This window comes from Ahaetulla prasina, chromosome 6 (genome assembly GCF_028640845.1).
Source record: "Ahaetulla prasina isolate Xishuangbanna chromosome 6, ASM2864084v1, whole genome shotgun sequence".
Taxonomy (NCBI): Eukaryota; Metazoa; Chordata; class Lepidosauria; order Squamata; family Colubridae; genus Ahaetulla; species Ahaetulla prasina.
In genome coordinates this window covers 38,232,756-38,250,374 of record NC_080544.1, presented here as the reverse complement: position 1 = coordinate 38,250,374, position 17,619 = coordinate 38,232,756, and the positions used below count along the sequence as shown (strand labels likewise).

Below are 17,619 nucleotides of genomic sequence, written 5' to 3'. Positions count from 1 at the left end.
TGAGGCCACTAATGAGGGGCATTAATACACAGCTGAATCAATTGCATGGAGTTCGGCTTTCTCATGAAGATGTGGCTTGTAATTTGGGAATCACAGCTAGACTCTCAGCTCCTGTTTGGAGAACAGGTGGCAATGATAGCTAAGAGGCCTTTGTACTGATTCATCTTGTGCACCAATTGTAGATTTTCCTGTGACTCACACCTTGTTCACTTCCTGGAAACTGCATTTGGCCCAGAATGCAGCAGCTTGTGCATTTATAGACATTAGTATTTGTCCCTATGAATTAGATTTGCTAATAAATATTTACATTTATTTACATAAATTCAATTAGATATTTATTTAAATAAATATTTCATTTAAAACATTTAAATATCCCATTAGGCAAGGCAAGGCTACCAGATTCTATGCTGGATCTGATCTGGATGCCATCATTCATCCTTTGATACCTAAATTGGTATTTTTTTAAAATAGAAATTATCTTCTAATCTATAGTTGATCGCTTCTTTAGTATAATATATTCTATTTGTATCATTCATTTAGGTATACATGAGTCAATCATGAGTTGCCAGTTGCCTGTAAAAAGAGGCTAAAAATGAACTTTTGCAATGAATTGACACTTGAATTAATTTAACCAATTATTCACTCAGACAGAGTTATTTAATGGTCAAAAAACCATATTTGGTAATGGCAAGTTCATACTTATTTTATAAAGCAATTTCAAATTTGGGAGTGGGTGGACACAGGAAACAGAATAACAGAGTTGGAAGGGACCTTAAAGGTCTTCTAGCTCAACTCCCTGCTCAAGCAGAAAACGCTATTTGATTTCAGACAAATGATTGTCCAATCTCTTCTTAAAAACCTCCAGTGTTGGAGCATTCAGAATTTCTGAAGGCAAGTCATTCTACTGATTAATTGTTCTCCCTGTCAGGAAAGTTCCCCTTAGGTTGCTTCTTTCCTTCATTAGTTTCCATCCATTGCTTCTTGTTCTGCCTTCAGGTGTTTGGAGAATAGCTTGACTCCCTCTTCTTTGTGGCAGCCCCTTGGATATTGAAACATTGCTATCATGTCACCCCTAGTCCTTCTTTTCATTAAACTGGACATACCCAATTCCTGCAACTGTTCTTCATATAGTTTTAATCATCCAGCAGAGGAGAGGAATAATGATGTTGTTGAGGTAGAATCTCGATTGCTGTGGTTTGTTTCACTGACTTTTTCAATGTGCAGCCACAACTTAGAGCTAGTTAAATACATTTACATCCAGCCAACCATTCCTTAATGCAACTCTCTTCAAACTGACAAATTACACAGATGACATTTTCTTCCTGTATCTGAATAAAATTCCATTTAAAGGCTAGTTAATGGCATCTGTGGGGGTAAGGTTTATTTTTCATAGAGCTAATGCAATAAACCATAGTGGCATATGAACGGGGGAGACAGAATACATTTATAGCAGTCATTAAAACAGAAGAACTGTAGTTAGATCTGGGACTACGTTGTGGGATTTATTTAGTAGAGGAGGCAGCTGCAAAGCTTTCTCTCAGTTCCTTAATGAAATTTTAGCCGTGCAACTGAATATTTTTGCCAACATATTTCATTCCAAAAATAGCAGGAGAACATCTTTCAAATGCTAATATTGGAATTCCTGTATCACCCAAATTGATAATTAAGTGTGTAGATCATAGATTGTTTTGCATATAATTATGAGTTCCATCTCAGGAAGCAAGCATTTGTGTAAAATAGGTTGTGCAAACAACCTCTGCTTCTCCAAACACCTAGAGGAAGGAAGGAAGGAAGGAAGGAAGGAAGGAAGGAAGGAAGGAAGGAAGGAAGGAAGGCTACAATTAAACATTTTGGGATTATTTCAACATATCCTTTCATTGATTGTATGCTTTGAAAAACTGGAAACATAAACCTAAATGTGTACATTTGAATCTGCTAGTATTATTAGGTTTGAAAACAGTATAAGGCAGCTTTTCTGCGGATATGCTACTCAAATAAACTATGCAATTTCCAGAGAGGATGGTATCTGCAGAAGTGCAACACGTCTGGTGGGAAATAGATGAGGAAAGGCTGATGGGAGCTGGCATCATGATTGTAATCTAACTGCTAATGATTCAGTGGTCACTTCTGTTGTAATTTTTAGAATATTTCTGTTAAAAAAAAAAGTCAAAAGGGTATAGAAGCTTTTGCCTATGAATCCATATGTTCATGTATACCTAGCTGGTAATACAATAATCTAATGTTTGCCACACATACAACCTGAAAGAAATGTTATATGCAAATCTACCCTTGCTTGATCATTGTTTTCAGTGAATTTGCCACAGAGCAATAGAGGAGACTTGGAAAGGGATATTATTTCCTCAGTCCAAATTGTTTGCAACTATCTCTAGCTAACCAGCAGGGCACAAAATAGGATTTTAATATCCTTTAGGGATGTATGTAGTATTTTAATCAATAACACTCTTCAATCCAATTACAAATCACCTGAAATGTCTCTGAAACAGAGACATTTAATATCAATGAAAAGACCATATGGAGTAAAAAACCTAGAGAAAATCCAGATAAGCTAAAAAAAAATTATATGAGTTGACTCAAACCATTATAATCTTCCATAGGACCATGAGGAAAATGAAAAAGCTTGGTGAAATATCAATAATTGTCATCCAAAGCAGTTTTTTCCCAACCTAACTTCCTCCAGATGAACTTAGATTGAAACGCCCAATTCCTGGTAGCTATAATAATGCAGAGTGCCAGGCTGAGGAAGGTAGAGCTAACGAGTCACAGAAAGAAATGTAAGCAGACCTCTGTTGAAAAGGACAAATTGCATTTCCGATGGCAAAGGGATGTAGAACAAGAGTGGGCAAACAAAGGGATGTAGAACAAGAATAGAAAGTGGGAAAGAAACATCTTCAAGGAAAAACAAAGTCCAGTTGCCATTTGAAAAAGCACATTTAGGACTCAAATAGAAGAACAGCTTAATTCCAAACTCTTCCACATGTTAAAAAAATTGTGGTTGTTTTGGAACAGCTTCCCACCTGAGATCTGAGGGATATCCTTTTCAGAGAGCTGTGAAGACCTGGCTTTTCCCCCAAGAATCAATTGGGCTGTGGTGGTGGCTGAGCTGTAAGGATTTTGGTTTGGCACCTGGAAGAATTGCTATTTGTTTTTAACCATATTTTAATGCATTGTTGTGAGCCATATAGAGTCATTATATGAGATAGGCTGCAATACAGGTCTTTAAATAAAATTAAGTCACTTTATATATGCAATAGCATCCCTTATAAATGCATTGGATACTGTACGGCAGCCACACTTACACAACTATGTAAATATTTTTTGTTTCTCTACTTTTCAGCTGAAACGTGTAAGAGAAGCTGAGAGCCAGTACAAACCACTGCTTGACAAAAATAAACGTCTAAGTAGGAAAAATGAAGACTTATCCCACTCCTTACGTCGTATGGAAAACAAACTCAAATTTGTAACACAAGAGAACTTAGAAATGGTAAGTTCTTGTACAAACGAATATGAGGTCACTCAGTTCATTAGCGGTAGGTTCTGAGTTTTAAATTAAAAAAACTTTGAGCAAAATATTATTGCTATCTAAAATTTTGCTGGCAATCTGAACTCAAACCAATTCAAAACTTCAGTTTTGATAGTTTTTAAATGTAAAAATTGAGGTGAACACTATTCAGAAATGAATCTGACCACATTTCATCCTACTCAGTTTGATTAAAATGAATTCTGGGGAGAAGGTGACTAGAACAAAAAGGAAAAGAGCAAAAACAAATGAAATTCTTCAGTGTTTCAAGGTTTGTTTTATAAAAGTGTATAATATGTCACTCATTGCGCTGACACATTTAATTAAGGACACACGAACTTTGCAGTAACTTACTGGGGCCAATTTAAAATAGTGGAAATCATGTGCAGTCAAGCTTTACCAGGTAGATAAATAAATTCCTATAATAAATAAGTATTCTAGCAATTTCTCGGTGTTTGTTCTGTTCCTTTTAGAGACAAAGAGTGAGGACAATAAGAAGACCAAGTTCTTTAAATGATCTTGATCAAAATCAAGATGAAAGGGAAGTTGACTTTTTGCGGTTACAGATCATGGAGCAGCAGAATATCATAGATGAGCTTTCAAAGGTAGCAAAAATTTTTTGTCTTCTTGGCATGACATTGGCTAGACTGCCTTCTTCTGTGTGGGATAAAAATAGGACCTTAACTTAATGTGCACAGTATAAGATGATCATTATTAAGCATTGCTAAGCAGAAAGTTGAAAATCTTTCATTCAATAATTCATGTAATATCTAGACCAGTGGTTCTCAACCTTTATAGTGCTGCTACCCCTTTAATACAATTCCCCACGATGTGGTGACCCCTTTAATACAATTCCCCATGATGTGGCGACCCCAACCATAAAATTATTTTCGTTTTGAATTTATCGTGCCTGAAGCCGTATTGGCTAGCGATCTGAACTGCTTGCAATTGCCTTGAGGACGGAGGCATTAAAGCGGAGACTCCTCCCCTATTAAGTTTATCGCGCCTGAAGCCAGATTAGGCTAGTGATTGGAGTGATTGCAGCTGGCTTGAGAGGGAGACATCAGAGCAAAGATTTCTCTCTTTTTTAATTCATCGTGCCTGAAGCCAAATTTGGCTAGCAATTTGAAGAGCCTGCAGCTGGCTTGTGGAGTCAACCATTGGAGCGCGATTCTTCAACTCGCAAGTATACTTCCCATATTTCCAATGGTCTTAGGCGACTCCTGGCAAATTGTCATTCGACCCCCAACGGGGTCCCGACCCACAGGTTGAGAACCGCTAATCTAGACTGATGGACAAGATAAAATTTCTGAGCTATATAATTATATTAATTATAACTATATAATTAATTTATGCTAAATGTGATCGTTGTTTTCACTTGGCAAAAATCTGCCTTTCAGATTCAGTAATAAAAAAAGTTCTACTGTATTTCACTTCACACTGTAAAAGTAAAGGGCATGATAAAAAAAAATGAGCACTTAATTCATGTTTCTACATTTGGGATTCATACAGTGAGATAAAAATTACTTTCCTTCTTTGTGGCATCATAGTACACAACTTGCACTAGAGTTAGAACAAGATTTTTTCTAAAATTTGGAGGGTGTGTAGTCAATTGCCTCACCAATCTCTTGTTTTGTTTGAGTTCCATTAAAATGAAATTAACAATGTATCAGTGCATTACTCTGTCCTACCCAATCTGATGTTGCCCAGATATGTTTGATCACAATTCCTTAAATACTGGGTACAAGAAGTCAGGGGAACTGTGGTCTAACATGCCAAGAATTTATCTGTTATCTGAATGAAAGTTTCACAAATTTCTTCAAAGAAAATAATGGCCTGGTAAAAGCTATGGAACTTTAGGATTAGAGTTCTTTAAGGGGCGTGCATAAGAGCACAAACGTGCCTACCGTTCCTGTCCTATTGTTTTTCTTTTTCTTCTTCTTATATATATATATATATATATATATGCTTATTCCTCCTATTATTTACTCATATATATGTTTATATAAAAAGATTGTATAATCTTTTTTTGTATGATACTTATATATATTGTTGTGACAAAATAAATAAATAAAATAAATAAATAAATAAATAAATCCAGAGTTACTATTGGGTAAGGGGGAAAAAACCCTTCTGCTAAACCTTAGATATTTCGGTATTTTGGATTCCCAGCTAGCATTGTTGCTGATCATCCAGACAGGTCTAAATATCTAATTAATAATTTAAAAGTAGTTTCTAAGGCCAATTGCACAATAACTATGTGCCAAAAGTGTGTGGATGAAAATGAAATGAGGATATTCAAAATCTTTATTACCATCATACACCTTAACTTTTTCTTTTAATTCTTTTAAACTAGACTCTAGAAACTGCCGGTTATGTGAAGAGTGTAATAGTAAGTAACATTCTCATTTGATTTTGATTTTCATATATGCTTCTCTGTGTTCTTTCTGGGACTATTTAGTTATAGATATTTAATGATATTACATATTAATAGCAAAATAATTTATTTTAATTACTAACACAGATACAAGCCACAGAATTTCCTCTAAGGTGGTAGAAAATTAAGAGTAAACCAAGGACAAATCATGTTCCTAAAGTCTGATGATCACATTTTTCACTTCAGGGGTTTTTGTTTGGTTTTGCTATATTCTGATTTGCACCATGAATTATCCATACAATTTGATTGCCAAACTCATTCCTCATTTCACACCTTCTATAAACATGTTTCATATGCAGAGCTCAAGCTATTGTTTGTTCTTTTCTCTTGGACAGGAGCGTGACAAGCTTTTAAGATACAAGAAACAAAGGAAGAAATTTGCAAAATTTCCCAAGGTAAGCGAATAATGTAAAAAAAAAAAGCTTATTTGGGGGCAAGTATTATGAAAGATTCGATGGAACAGTGAAAGACACCATTTGGTTGAACATTTGGATTCCCACAGATTTAACCAGAAGCTTTTGAGAAATTTATAAACAGAATGAGAATGTAGATCTTTCCCCACTATTAATTCACAGCTTCACCTGCCCTTCAAAACTACTTTAATTCAATCTAAACATGAAGATGTTTATTAAAATAGCATCACCAAAGTCACTCCAGTCATGAATTCAGGTTCAGCTCTAATATAAAATTATGCAGACAAAAGCCATTAAGAATGTCAAAAAAATTACTTATTCCAATATTTAAATTAATTCAAGTTGTGCCTTCTCCAAAATCTTCTAAATAAAATTTACAGAGAGGCAGATACTTTAACTTAAATTTTAAAAGCTCAGTTGAAAGATGTGAAGACAAATTGCTTTTCAGAGCAGAATATTCAAAATCTCTCCATTACCCATTAAAAAATTACTTTTTGAATTAAAATGTTACTGATTGTGGTTCACATGCAGGTGAGTGAATAGAAAAGTGATGCATTCTGCATATGAATCTGTCAATCTTTATTCCAGAACATCTGGCAGCAGCTACTTGGAAGGTGGAAGAGCTCAGCAAACCTTTGCTGTTTCCTCAATATTTCTTCCTAAAGTTCAGAAGCTTAAACATCTCCTAATAGTGAATCACAACAAAGTGAATTCCAAGAATTTCTACTTGCTTTCTTATCTTGACTCTTGACTAAAATAAGCATTTTCTTCTTTGCTCATTCGGAGTTGCTTTTAATGAAAATCAAGTAGGGATATTTCCCTCCTCCATGAGTTCAATAGCTTCAACTCTTTAGAATACCAGAAAATTGGGGTTTTCTTGGTAAACCAAAATATAGTTTCATACATTTTTAGTCAATATCTGAAAGGATGCCAAATTGTTTTGAAGTTATCTTTTTAAAGACAATTTAAGTCCTTCCGTAGAACTTTTTCATCCCTACAAGTCCCTAAATTGATTATTTTGCAAAACCTTCCATTCTGACTCCCTCCTTCCTCCACCCATTCCTTCTTACTTTATATCCCCTCCTTTTCTCCCTTTTTTAAAGCTATTCTTCCTAAACCTCTTTATCATTGTGAAGGTCCATATAAAGATTTTCTTCCAGCTCATACTCTTTTTATGCATTGAGGGAATACTCCTAGATGATAGCGCCAATTTTTTATCCCACGATAGATTAAATATCAGGTTTGCTCTCATTTGTGATGATTCTACACTGAAATTATAGAAGATTTATGCTGGCTCAACAGCAGCTTCGGTATTCATTAATGATTAGGACACTATGAATTGTACTTGATGGATAATCATTACTTATTCTGCTGCCCCGTTTATATGGCAGATCTGATAAACTACTATATAATGAGAAAAGTGCTGAGAGTCATAAATAGCACTGCATCATGGAAGAAGGAAAGTATTCCTTATGTCAGTTATGCTTAACATCTTTGCAACTTTGGCTTGTTTGTACTTACACATTGTCATTTGGTCAGAAGCCAGTGGTGGAAACATTTTTTGGGTACGATGAAGAAGCATCTCTTGAATCTGATGGCTCTTCAATCTCATATCAAACGGATCGAACAGATCAAACTCCCTGCACGCCAGATGATGACCTGGAAGAGGTAATTTGTGATATGTATAATGTTCAAGCAAGAGTTTATGCTTAAAGAGATATTTTATGGAATATAATTAAATGTATTCTTATTTTGGTAGTAATAATATAAACTTTGCAGGGAGATCATTGATCAACAAGATCAACAAGGTCTCTTCTAGAGCTAACTTCAAAATGGAGAATATTTTAAGCCATACATGAAAGACTTATCTTATATTTAGAGTGAGGCACAGTGACTTAGTGGCTTACTGGCACTGGGGATGGTCTCAGCTCCAATGGTTTGAACCCTAGCCCTGCGTAGCAGGGTGAGCTCCTGTAACTCACCTCACCTATCAGTTCAAAAGCATGTTTTATGCAGATAGATAGATACGATAGATAGATAGATAGATAGATAGATAGATAGATAGATAGATAGATAGATAGATAGATGGATGCCCCTTCGGCAGGTAGATGGGTTGGTGCTCTGTGCAAGCAGTCAGTTTTCTAACAGCTTGCAATTCCCGTTTTCAAGGCAGCTCCAGGAAGGGAAGAGGCCTTGGGTGACACTGCAAAAACAGCCACTTACCTTTCTCTCTTGGCAAGCCAAACTACTACTCTGCAATAGCATGGTGGTCTCCTGGCTACTGTAACAAGGAATAATAATAAATTAAAGTGGTATCTAAATTTAAATATTGTGCAATCAAGTCATTATTTAAATTAGGGACCACATAGATAATTAGCTCCACATATCTGTTATGTTGGACTCTGGTCCAAGAAAAATCCTTGGTAGACTTTAAGCCAGGGGTGAAATGCTCCCGGATCAGACCAGATCGCATGTTCCGATAGCAATTGTGACCAGTGGTTTGGTGATCTGGTAGTGATGGTAGAGCAAAGCTCCACCCACCCACCCAGGTGTCATTACTTCCTGGTTTTAACCAGGAAGTAATGTGTTTTTTACTTCCTGTATATGCACAGAAGGTTTTGTGCATGCGCAGAAGGTCTGCGCATGCATGTGATGCGTGCGCGCGTGTTCTTCCTGACTGGTAAGGAAAGTAAGTAGATTTCACCCCTGCTTTAAGCTGCTGTTACAAGTTGATCACATAATTTGGAGACTAGCATAGATATTGCATTAGAAATATTTTAGTTAATCCATTAATAAATACATAACATTTTATAATTCAAATTGTTATTTCATAAAAGAGGTTGTACTGTTCATAAAATAGATTGATGAATGCTAATGTTCTGATTTGTCAGGATAATTGCATCTCCAGTTCAGTTTTGCATTCCTTCTCACACACTAGGGTATGGCAAAAGAGGAAACGGAATTAAGATTCAGGCAACTGACAATGGAATATCAAGCTTTACAGAGAGCATATGCACTGTTGCAAGAACAAGTTGGAGGAACGTTGGATGCTGAGCGAGAAGTTAAGGTCTAAATGGCTTATATTACATGAAAGTAAAAACTTGTGATCGTATCATGTTGTTACTGAGCTCTTTACAATTTTTTCAGTTTCCCTCCCCTTCATATCGTTGCTTTAGAGCAGGTGTGTTCAACTTTGCCAATTTTAAGACTTGTGAATTTTAACTCCCAGAATTCCCCAGCCAGCCAAGTCTTAAAGTTGCCAAGGTTGGACATTCCTGGTTTAGAGGGACCTATTTAAAAAGATATGCAGAGAATGGGGTATTAAAGATGTACCACATGATTTTATGCTTTATTGGGAACCACCCAGTGGTTTGCTATAAACTGGGCAGCTATGTAAATATTTTAACTGAACAAACTAATAAATAAATAGTGGCTGGGAATGTATGTGAAATTATGGGAATGCTTGACATTTAATAAAATTTTTGTGCTTCTCCCATCAATAAATTAAAAATTACACTTATTAAGAAATCCCTTGATTATTGCATTGTAGCCCACATATTTCCACCAGCAAAACCAGAGCATCTAAATCATGCCTTTCTGCCTCTTTTTCTTTTTCTTTTTTCTTTTCCTGGCATACTACATTTTCTTGTTGATTTAAATTTGGAATAAAATTATGATTTTCTGTATAAAGATGAAGGAAATTACTGAAGATTTACATGCAGGCACACACCAAAGAAGTCCTCATTAGCTTGAAAAGAATGCTTAAAGGAAAACCCTTGACATTAAAATCTATGGAAATTCTAATCCATGTCCTTGAACATTAAATGCTTTTTAATTAATTAATTAAATATTAAAAATAATAAATACATTTCAGAAAAATATATTCCAAACTGAATAATCTGAGCATGTTGGTTTCTGTTTTCTCTTCCTTGTGGATCACCTTTTTCAGAAAAATAACTTGTCCAGATTTCTGACAATTTATGAACATGAAATAAATGTTTTTCTCTCTTTTTTCATTTTTATTCCCGTTACTAAAAGAGTTGTTGTGCACGGAAGTGGGGATGAAGCTTTTCTAGGCATTCCACTTTCCTGCAAACTAAGCTTCTTTTCCAAAGTAGATATATCTACCCAAACTATATAGTGTGTAAGTGAAACAATTGTCCATGGCAAGGAACTGTTTCTTTCAAATATCATTTCTGAACTGTTGACTTGTCTAAATATTAAGGCTACACAGTGAGCCAAATTAGTGATAAGGTAATCAGATAACTGGAGGAGAACATTCCCATATTAGTTTCCTAAAACCAAATTCTTTCTGTCTTCATTCATTCTTTCCACTCTCCACTTATTTATGTTAAGATGTGAAAATATGTACCAAACATCACTGAAATATCCCATATCATCTGATATATTCCTAGGCACTGATCTTGAAATCTGATTGTTTGTTTAAACATACACCACACACACACACACACACACACACACACACACACACACACACACACATTTAATTAAACATTAAATGAAATTGACATAAGGTGGAAATAACTGATCAAGTCATCCCTAGTTAGGAAATAAATACACCTAACCATGTTTTACTTTTAACAAATTTCCTGAATGAAATTGGAATTCAGTGGCATTATAGACTTAAATGCTAGAAAATAAAGAAGTAAGTGAAGGATGGTTAGTAAAGTTGCATAGGCACATAATTTTTCACCTTTTTGTAATCAATTTCCTATGGTTACTGACAGGTTATTAATCATGTTATTAATATGTAATGTTAAACATTAAAAACATAATCAAATTTAATCATCTGAAAGACACAGATGATACAGGATGATGGACATGAAAATGTGCCCTTGCAGTATGAGGAATTGGTATAAGAGAGCTATGGCTGTCTTTAGCCTGTATCGATTCCAATTTTATATCGCTCCATGCAAACATGTGTTAGGGATAAAATAAATGTATAATTAGCACTTCAAATTATTTGAATGTGTGACTAGATGTTTGAGTGTCTGCAAGTATTTGCTTAGGCCATTCAACGTGGTAAGAAGACTGCATTGTAATTTAGCATAGCAGCAATCAGAGTAAGTTTGACATTTTTTCAATCCCATCCTACAGACTCGTGAGCAGCTTCAGGCAGAAATCCAGAGATCCCAAGCTCAAATAGAGGATCTAGAAAAGGCACTTGCTGAACAAGGACAGGTAATATATACATTGGGAAAAATGTTTTGTGTTAATTCACAATACAGATTTATTAAAAATTGTCACTATAAGATAACTAGAAATAGATTCACATGGAAGCATGATCAAAAGTACTCCAATGTGAAAGAGTTTTCCAAAAAATTAATCCATTGAATTGAAAATGGTTCCAAACATTGTACTTTTGATGAAGCAGGCTTGTTTTGGGGCTGAACCATGTCTGTAGTCTTTTATCCCTTTTCCATTTCACAGAATTAATTTCTGTGAAATCAGTGAATGATCTAGATCAGGGATCTCCAACCTTGGCAACTTTAAGCCTGGAGGACTTCAACTTTGCTGGCTGGGGGATTCTGGGAGTTGAAGTCCTCCAGGCTTAAAGTTGCCAAGGTTGGAGACCCTTGATCTAGAGGGAGAGTGGATTTAATTCTAAATTAATTTTCCTGATCATTCCTTTCATGGAACTAGTTTGGTAATGAAATGACTTCAAGAAAACAGGCAAGCTCAGAGAGCACTAAGGCACCCACAGTTTAACCCTGAGCTACAAATATTCTCTTGTACTATTTCACTCAGTTCAACTTTTTCTTAGTGTCTGAAAATCCATATTTTCTCTCTCTTTAAGTTAAAATAATTTTCTAACTTTAGATTTTTTTTCTAGCACCAAACCATTTTCTTTCATATGTTAATGATTACTTTTCTCTTTCTCTGAATGAATTGTACTATTGATCTTTAATGCCCATAATTCCAATGATTGTTTATGTGGAGATAGCTTACTGAGCTGAAGATTCCCATTGTCTATGAGATCAAGCCAATTAATTCCCATTTCAATGAGAAATAACTACTCCCCAAGCTAGCAAAAAAAACTGAGACACATAAAATACAGGACATGAATACACTGTGTATACCTTAACCCTAAATTAAAAGATTTCTCTTAAAAGCTCATACAAGAACAAAAGACAATGACAGTCATGGGAACTGCAATGTAAGCACATCCAGATGAATATCAGGGGAAGGGTAACTTAGTAGGCACCAAAATTGTTTCTAGTATGATTTAGCCTGGATTTTTGTACTTCCGATTCTTCTGAAGGCTCCTATCTTTATAAACTGGGAATGTAATTCATTGAAGAAGACACCTCAAAATTGTACATAAAACTCTTCAGGAGGATGTATTTCATTTCAATATTCTTCAAAACACAGATTATCAGCTGTTGAAAAGTCAGAATGTATTTTTATCTAGAAACTACTGAAGACAAATTTCAGCTGTGCTTTCCTTGTTTCTTATGCATGTATATACTCTCTTCAAATGTTTTGCCTTTTTAAAAGATTTGTGGTGTTTCCCTATCTTTTTTTATAACACTGTTTTGTTTTTTTAAGGACATGAAGTGGATTGAAGAAAAGCAGGCTTTATACAAAAGAAACCAAGAGCTTGTGGAAAAGGTACCTTCTGTTTTCATAGGGAATTTAAAAATAAGTGTGAATAAAAATTTAGAAAAATCTGAAGGCAAAAGAGTACAATGAAACATACATATTTGGTAACATCCTCTGTCATCAAAACAGAATATTATTCAAGTCCAAATTTAAAGAAGAATTGTCACCAAACAAAAGTGGTTGTTTTTTGTAGACATCTTTATTTCAATTTCAATTCTGAAAATTAAAATAAGAAAGACGTAAACTATAACATTTGACTTTCAATTTTTGTTTAGAATGACAACACATTTAGCCTTTCCAGTTTTCACAGATCACATGCTTTAGCTCTGAAATTCTGATTTAAAATTTCTTAGTATTATTACTTACATATAGAAGTATGAGGTTGAGCAATGGTGGTTTGATAAAGCATAATCCTGAGTTAATGCTTACAGCAAAATTAGAGCTTATATTTAGCTTCCATAATCCATTCTATTCTCACTCTGCAGTTAAAACAAGTTGTTGACAAAAAAATTTAAAAAGGGAAAATCCTTCTGCTTTTCTAGATAAAACAAATGGAAATAGAAGAAGCTCGGCTAAAGCATGATGTTCAGGATGCTAAAGATCAAAATGAACTGTTGGAATTTAGAATATTAGAACTTGAGGTAAGTAAGTACTAGACGTTTTGAGCTCATATTTCCAAGTTTTGTCATGTGTTCTGCATTCACTATGGCCCATGGAACATCATTACAGTATAATCTAGGAAGCTCTGCCAGAATAGCTTCAACATAAGACACAATTACATTAATTACATGGTTTCATATATTGGGTAAATTCATATACTGGTCTTCAGCGTATTCTGATTTGCCAAGTGCAGTTTGTATCACACTTCAGGGTCCACCCCTCTTCCTTCTGTTGGCTCATAATTTTAGACAAAAAAATTGGTTTGCTAGCATTGGCATGTTTAAACAACTATTTATCAAGGCAATCCTATAGCAGAGTGACAAGCTGTGTTAAGTGGAAGCAAATACTGTTGAGGTGATCAGTGTAAGCCTGATTCCATTAGATTTAGCTTGCATGCGCCTTATTAAATTATATAGCTATTCTTCAACCTGGTGATCTTCAGGTGGTTCAGACTACAACTCCCATCATCCTGCACCTTTGCTTTAGATTAGACTAATTTTGCTTTTTAACCGAACAACCAGTAAATGTGCAACCTTCTATATCAGGGGTGTCAAACTGAAATCATCACATAACGTCACATAACGTATCGGGACTTTTTTCCTCTTCGCTAAACCAGGTGGGGGCATGGACAGCGCGAGACGCATCCAGCCCACGAGCTGGGAATTTGGCAGCCCTGTTCCATATGATATACCTAAGCAGTTCTAAATGTAAATAAATACAAGTAGTCCTTGACTCACAACCGCAATGGAGCCCAAAATTTATGTTGCTAAATGAGATATTTGTTAAGTGAGTTTTGCCCCATTTATAACTTTTCTTGCCACAGTTGTTAAGTGAATCAGTGTAGTTGTTAAGTTAGTAAGCCGGTTGTTAAGTGAATCTGGCTTCCCCATTGACTTTGCTCGACAAAAGTTCACAAAAGATCATCACATGATCCCAGGACACCGCAACCATCAAAAATATGAACCAGTTGCCAAGCATCTGAATTCTGATCACGTCAAAATTATTAACAACTGCAGTGATTCATTTAACAACAGTGGCAAGAAAGGTCATAAAATGGAGCAAAACTCACTTAACAAATGTTCCGTTTAGCAACAGAAATTTTCACCTCAATTGTGGCTGTAGGTTGAGGGCTACCTGTACTAGCTGACAGGAATTTGTACCCATCTGCTAAATAAATGACAGATTTATATCTAGTACCTACCTCTGTAAATCGTACTTTCTCTTTGGTAAGATTGAAGATTGTCCCAGAAATCAGAAATGATGTCATCTGGTGGTTCATGAGTTCACCATTTTGTCTGGTTTGTCTTCATGTGTCTTTCTTAGGGTTTCAGCCCAAAGTCCATAATCCAGTATTTATTTATTTTTTATTTTTTTATTTGTCATAACAGCATAATAAGCATAAGCATGAAGTAACTATACAACATATACGTATATATATGAGTGTAAGCATGTAATAACTATATAAATTGGATATAATGAAAGGAAACAGTAGGACAGGAACAGTAGGCACGTTTGTGCTCTTATGCACGCCCCTTACAGACCTCTTAGGAATGGGGTGAGGTCAATAGTAGACAGTTTTTGGTTAAAGCTTTGGTGACTTTGAGAAGAGACCACAGAGTCAAGTAGTATATTCCAAGCATTAACAACTCTGTTACTGAAGTCATATTTTCTGCAATCAAGATTGGAGCGGTTAACATTACGTTTAAATCTATTGTTTGCTCTTGTATTGTTGTGATTGAAGCTGAAGTAGTCTTCAACAGGAAGGACATTGCAATAGATGGTTCTATGAGTTAAACACAGGTCCTGTCGGAGGAGTTCTAAGTTTTCTAAACCCAGGATTTCAAGTCTGGTGGCATAAGGTATTTTGTTGTATTCAGAGGAGTGGAGAACTCTTCTTGTAAAATATTTCTGGACACGTTCAATTGTATTGATGTCTGAAATGTGGTATGGGTTCCAGACAGGCAAGCTATATTCAAGAATTGGTCTAGCAAATGTTTTGTAAGTTCTGGTTAGTAGTGTAGTGTTTCCGGAGAAGAAGCTATGTAAGATTAGGTTTACAACTCTTAATGCCTTTTTTGCGATGTAGTTGCAGTGGGCTTTGGCACTTAGGTCATTGGATATGAAGACTCCAAGGTCTTTGACAGGGTGGGGGTCATCTGTAAGATAATGTCCGTCGAGTTTGTATTTAGTGTTTAGATTCTTTTTTCCAATGTGTAAGACAGAGCATTTGCTGGTTGAGATTTGGAGTTGCCAGGTTTTAGACCATTCTGACACAAAGTCAAGCTTTTACACTGAAAGTGTAGAGGAAAACCTAAGCTTAATTGGTGCTCACTGGTGTGACATTATCTATTTTGGGTAATGAAACATCTGCAAAAAAACAACCCAGCTCAGAGGACACCAAGGACCCTTCATGTCAACTCTGAGCTACAATATTCTCCTTTATTAAACCTAAACTTCTCAGACTTTGTATTCCAAGCATATTGGAAACATAAATATGGTATTATTTATTTGGAGGAAAATTTTAATCTTTTTCAGAGAGCCACTAATTGTCAAGCGCATTTTTGTGATGCTTTGTGATAGCACTTTAATGTTCTGACAATTTCCCTCTGGCCAGGGGGAAGGGGCTAAAAATAGCAACTTGCACTGGCCTGCCCTATTCTTTATTCACTCCTCATCAAGTTTGCTTTTTGTGATGAGGAAAAAGAAAGAAAAGCAGCATCAAGATAACCAGCCACAATGAAGGGATGCAGCAAAGTCTCCTAGAGCTGAAGGCAAAACGCCATCTTCCCCTAAGGTGGAGAAGAAAAACTCCAAGAATCGTAAGGGGAAAATCCCCTCAGAAACCCTTTTTTTGGCATTTCTTCAGGAGCAGCAGCGGAGCTCATGAATTTCTGCAACTCAAAGAGTCCAAAACTAATCCTTTAAAAAAGTTTCTAATTTATCAACTTATATATTTGATTTTTTTTTGGTAGCTTACATTGGAAAATTAACTAATGAAATTGTATTGTGGGCTAAGCGGATGATTAAGCCACACCTTTTTCCCCCCCACAAATAATTTGATTGTAGGAGAGAGAAAGAAGATCACCAGCAATTAATTTTCATCACATTCCTTTTACGGAAGGGAAAAGTCCCCTCCAAGTCTATTGTGAGGCAGAAGGAGTAACAGTAAGTAGTGCTTTTGTTGCTAGTTTTAATCCTTGTTTCTCGCTTGGTGTAATATCGTGCTCTTTTCACATGCTGCTCCCTATCTATTTCTCTCCCGTTAGGATATACTAGTAGCAGAGCTGATGAAAAAACTGGATATTTTAGGGGATAACGCCGTAAGTGTATGTTCCTTTAATTAATTGTGCATGTTTCAGTGAATGTGTTTCGTTCTTTTGTTCAAGCTGCATTAAATGCCCCTGTAATTGCTTTTATTTGTTATAATTAAGTAACATTTTGACATGGAGAAGTCCTTGTTTCAGACCAATACTTACTCATAGAGAAGTATTTATAGAGAATGTCAATAATATAAGTCAGGGTTGGATAGAATAGACCCAGGTCATATCCAATTTCCCAGTCCGCCCCTCCCCAGAGACCTCCCTGAAATGGACAGAGCAAAAATGTTTAGATTCGAGTTTAGGGGAGGATTAAAATATTTTTCTCTGGTTGAAGTAGCTAAGGGTTGAAATCAAAGCATTATATAAGCATTAATCCTGATATCATCCACTTGTGTGATACCATTATACCATTATACTGCCCCCCAATCTATTATTTTATAGAATAAGGCAGAAGTTGGCAACAAATAATCTGAAGGCCACTATCGCCTCTCCCAATATCCTATCAGAAACACTCAAAGTGGAGAAAGTTTATTTTGGGAGTGTGTGTGTGTGTGTGTGTGTGTGTGTGTGTCACAATGATGACCATGATTATGATGCCACTGGGTGTATGTTGTATCTTTCAGGCAA

General features: G+C 35.6%; 1 protein-coding gene across 19 annotated transcripts in view; it reads left to right on the top strand.

Annotated features, from left to right (window-relative positions):
- Window positions 1-17,619, top strand: part of JAKMIP3 (Janus kinase and microtubule interacting protein 3) — a 52,725-nt gene that overhangs the window by 22,393 nt on the left and 12,713 nt on the right. For 7 of the 19 annotated variants that reach the window (XM_058188178.1, XM_058188172.1, XM_058188179.1 and 4 more), the window contains 11 exons: window positions 3,356-3,502; window positions 4,012-4,143; window positions 5,895-5,930; window positions 6,311-6,370; window positions 7,928-8,056; window positions 9,327-9,455; window positions 11,507-11,590; window positions 12,959-13,021; window positions 13,555-13,653; window positions 16,739-16,837; window positions 16,939-16,992. In XM_058188178.1, the coding sequence (XP_058044161.1) occupies window positions 3,356-3,502; window positions 4,012-4,143; window positions 5,895-5,930; window positions 6,311-6,370; window positions 7,928-8,056; window positions 9,327-9,455; window positions 11,507-11,590; window positions 12,959-13,021; window positions 13,555-13,653; window positions 16,739-16,837; window positions 16,939-16,992 (1,032 nt within the window). Of the gene's footprint in view, window positions 1-3,355; window positions 3,503-4,011; window positions 4,144-5,894; window positions 5,931-6,310; window positions 6,371-7,927; window positions 8,057-8,350; window positions 8,352-9,326; window positions 9,456-11,506; window positions 11,591-12,958; window positions 13,022-13,554; window positions 13,654-16,738; window positions 16,838-16,938; window positions 16,999-17,619 lie in introns of all 19 variants that reach the window. The other 12 variants (XM_058188176.1, XM_058188173.1, XM_058188170.1 and 9 more) reach the window with 7 other exon arrangements.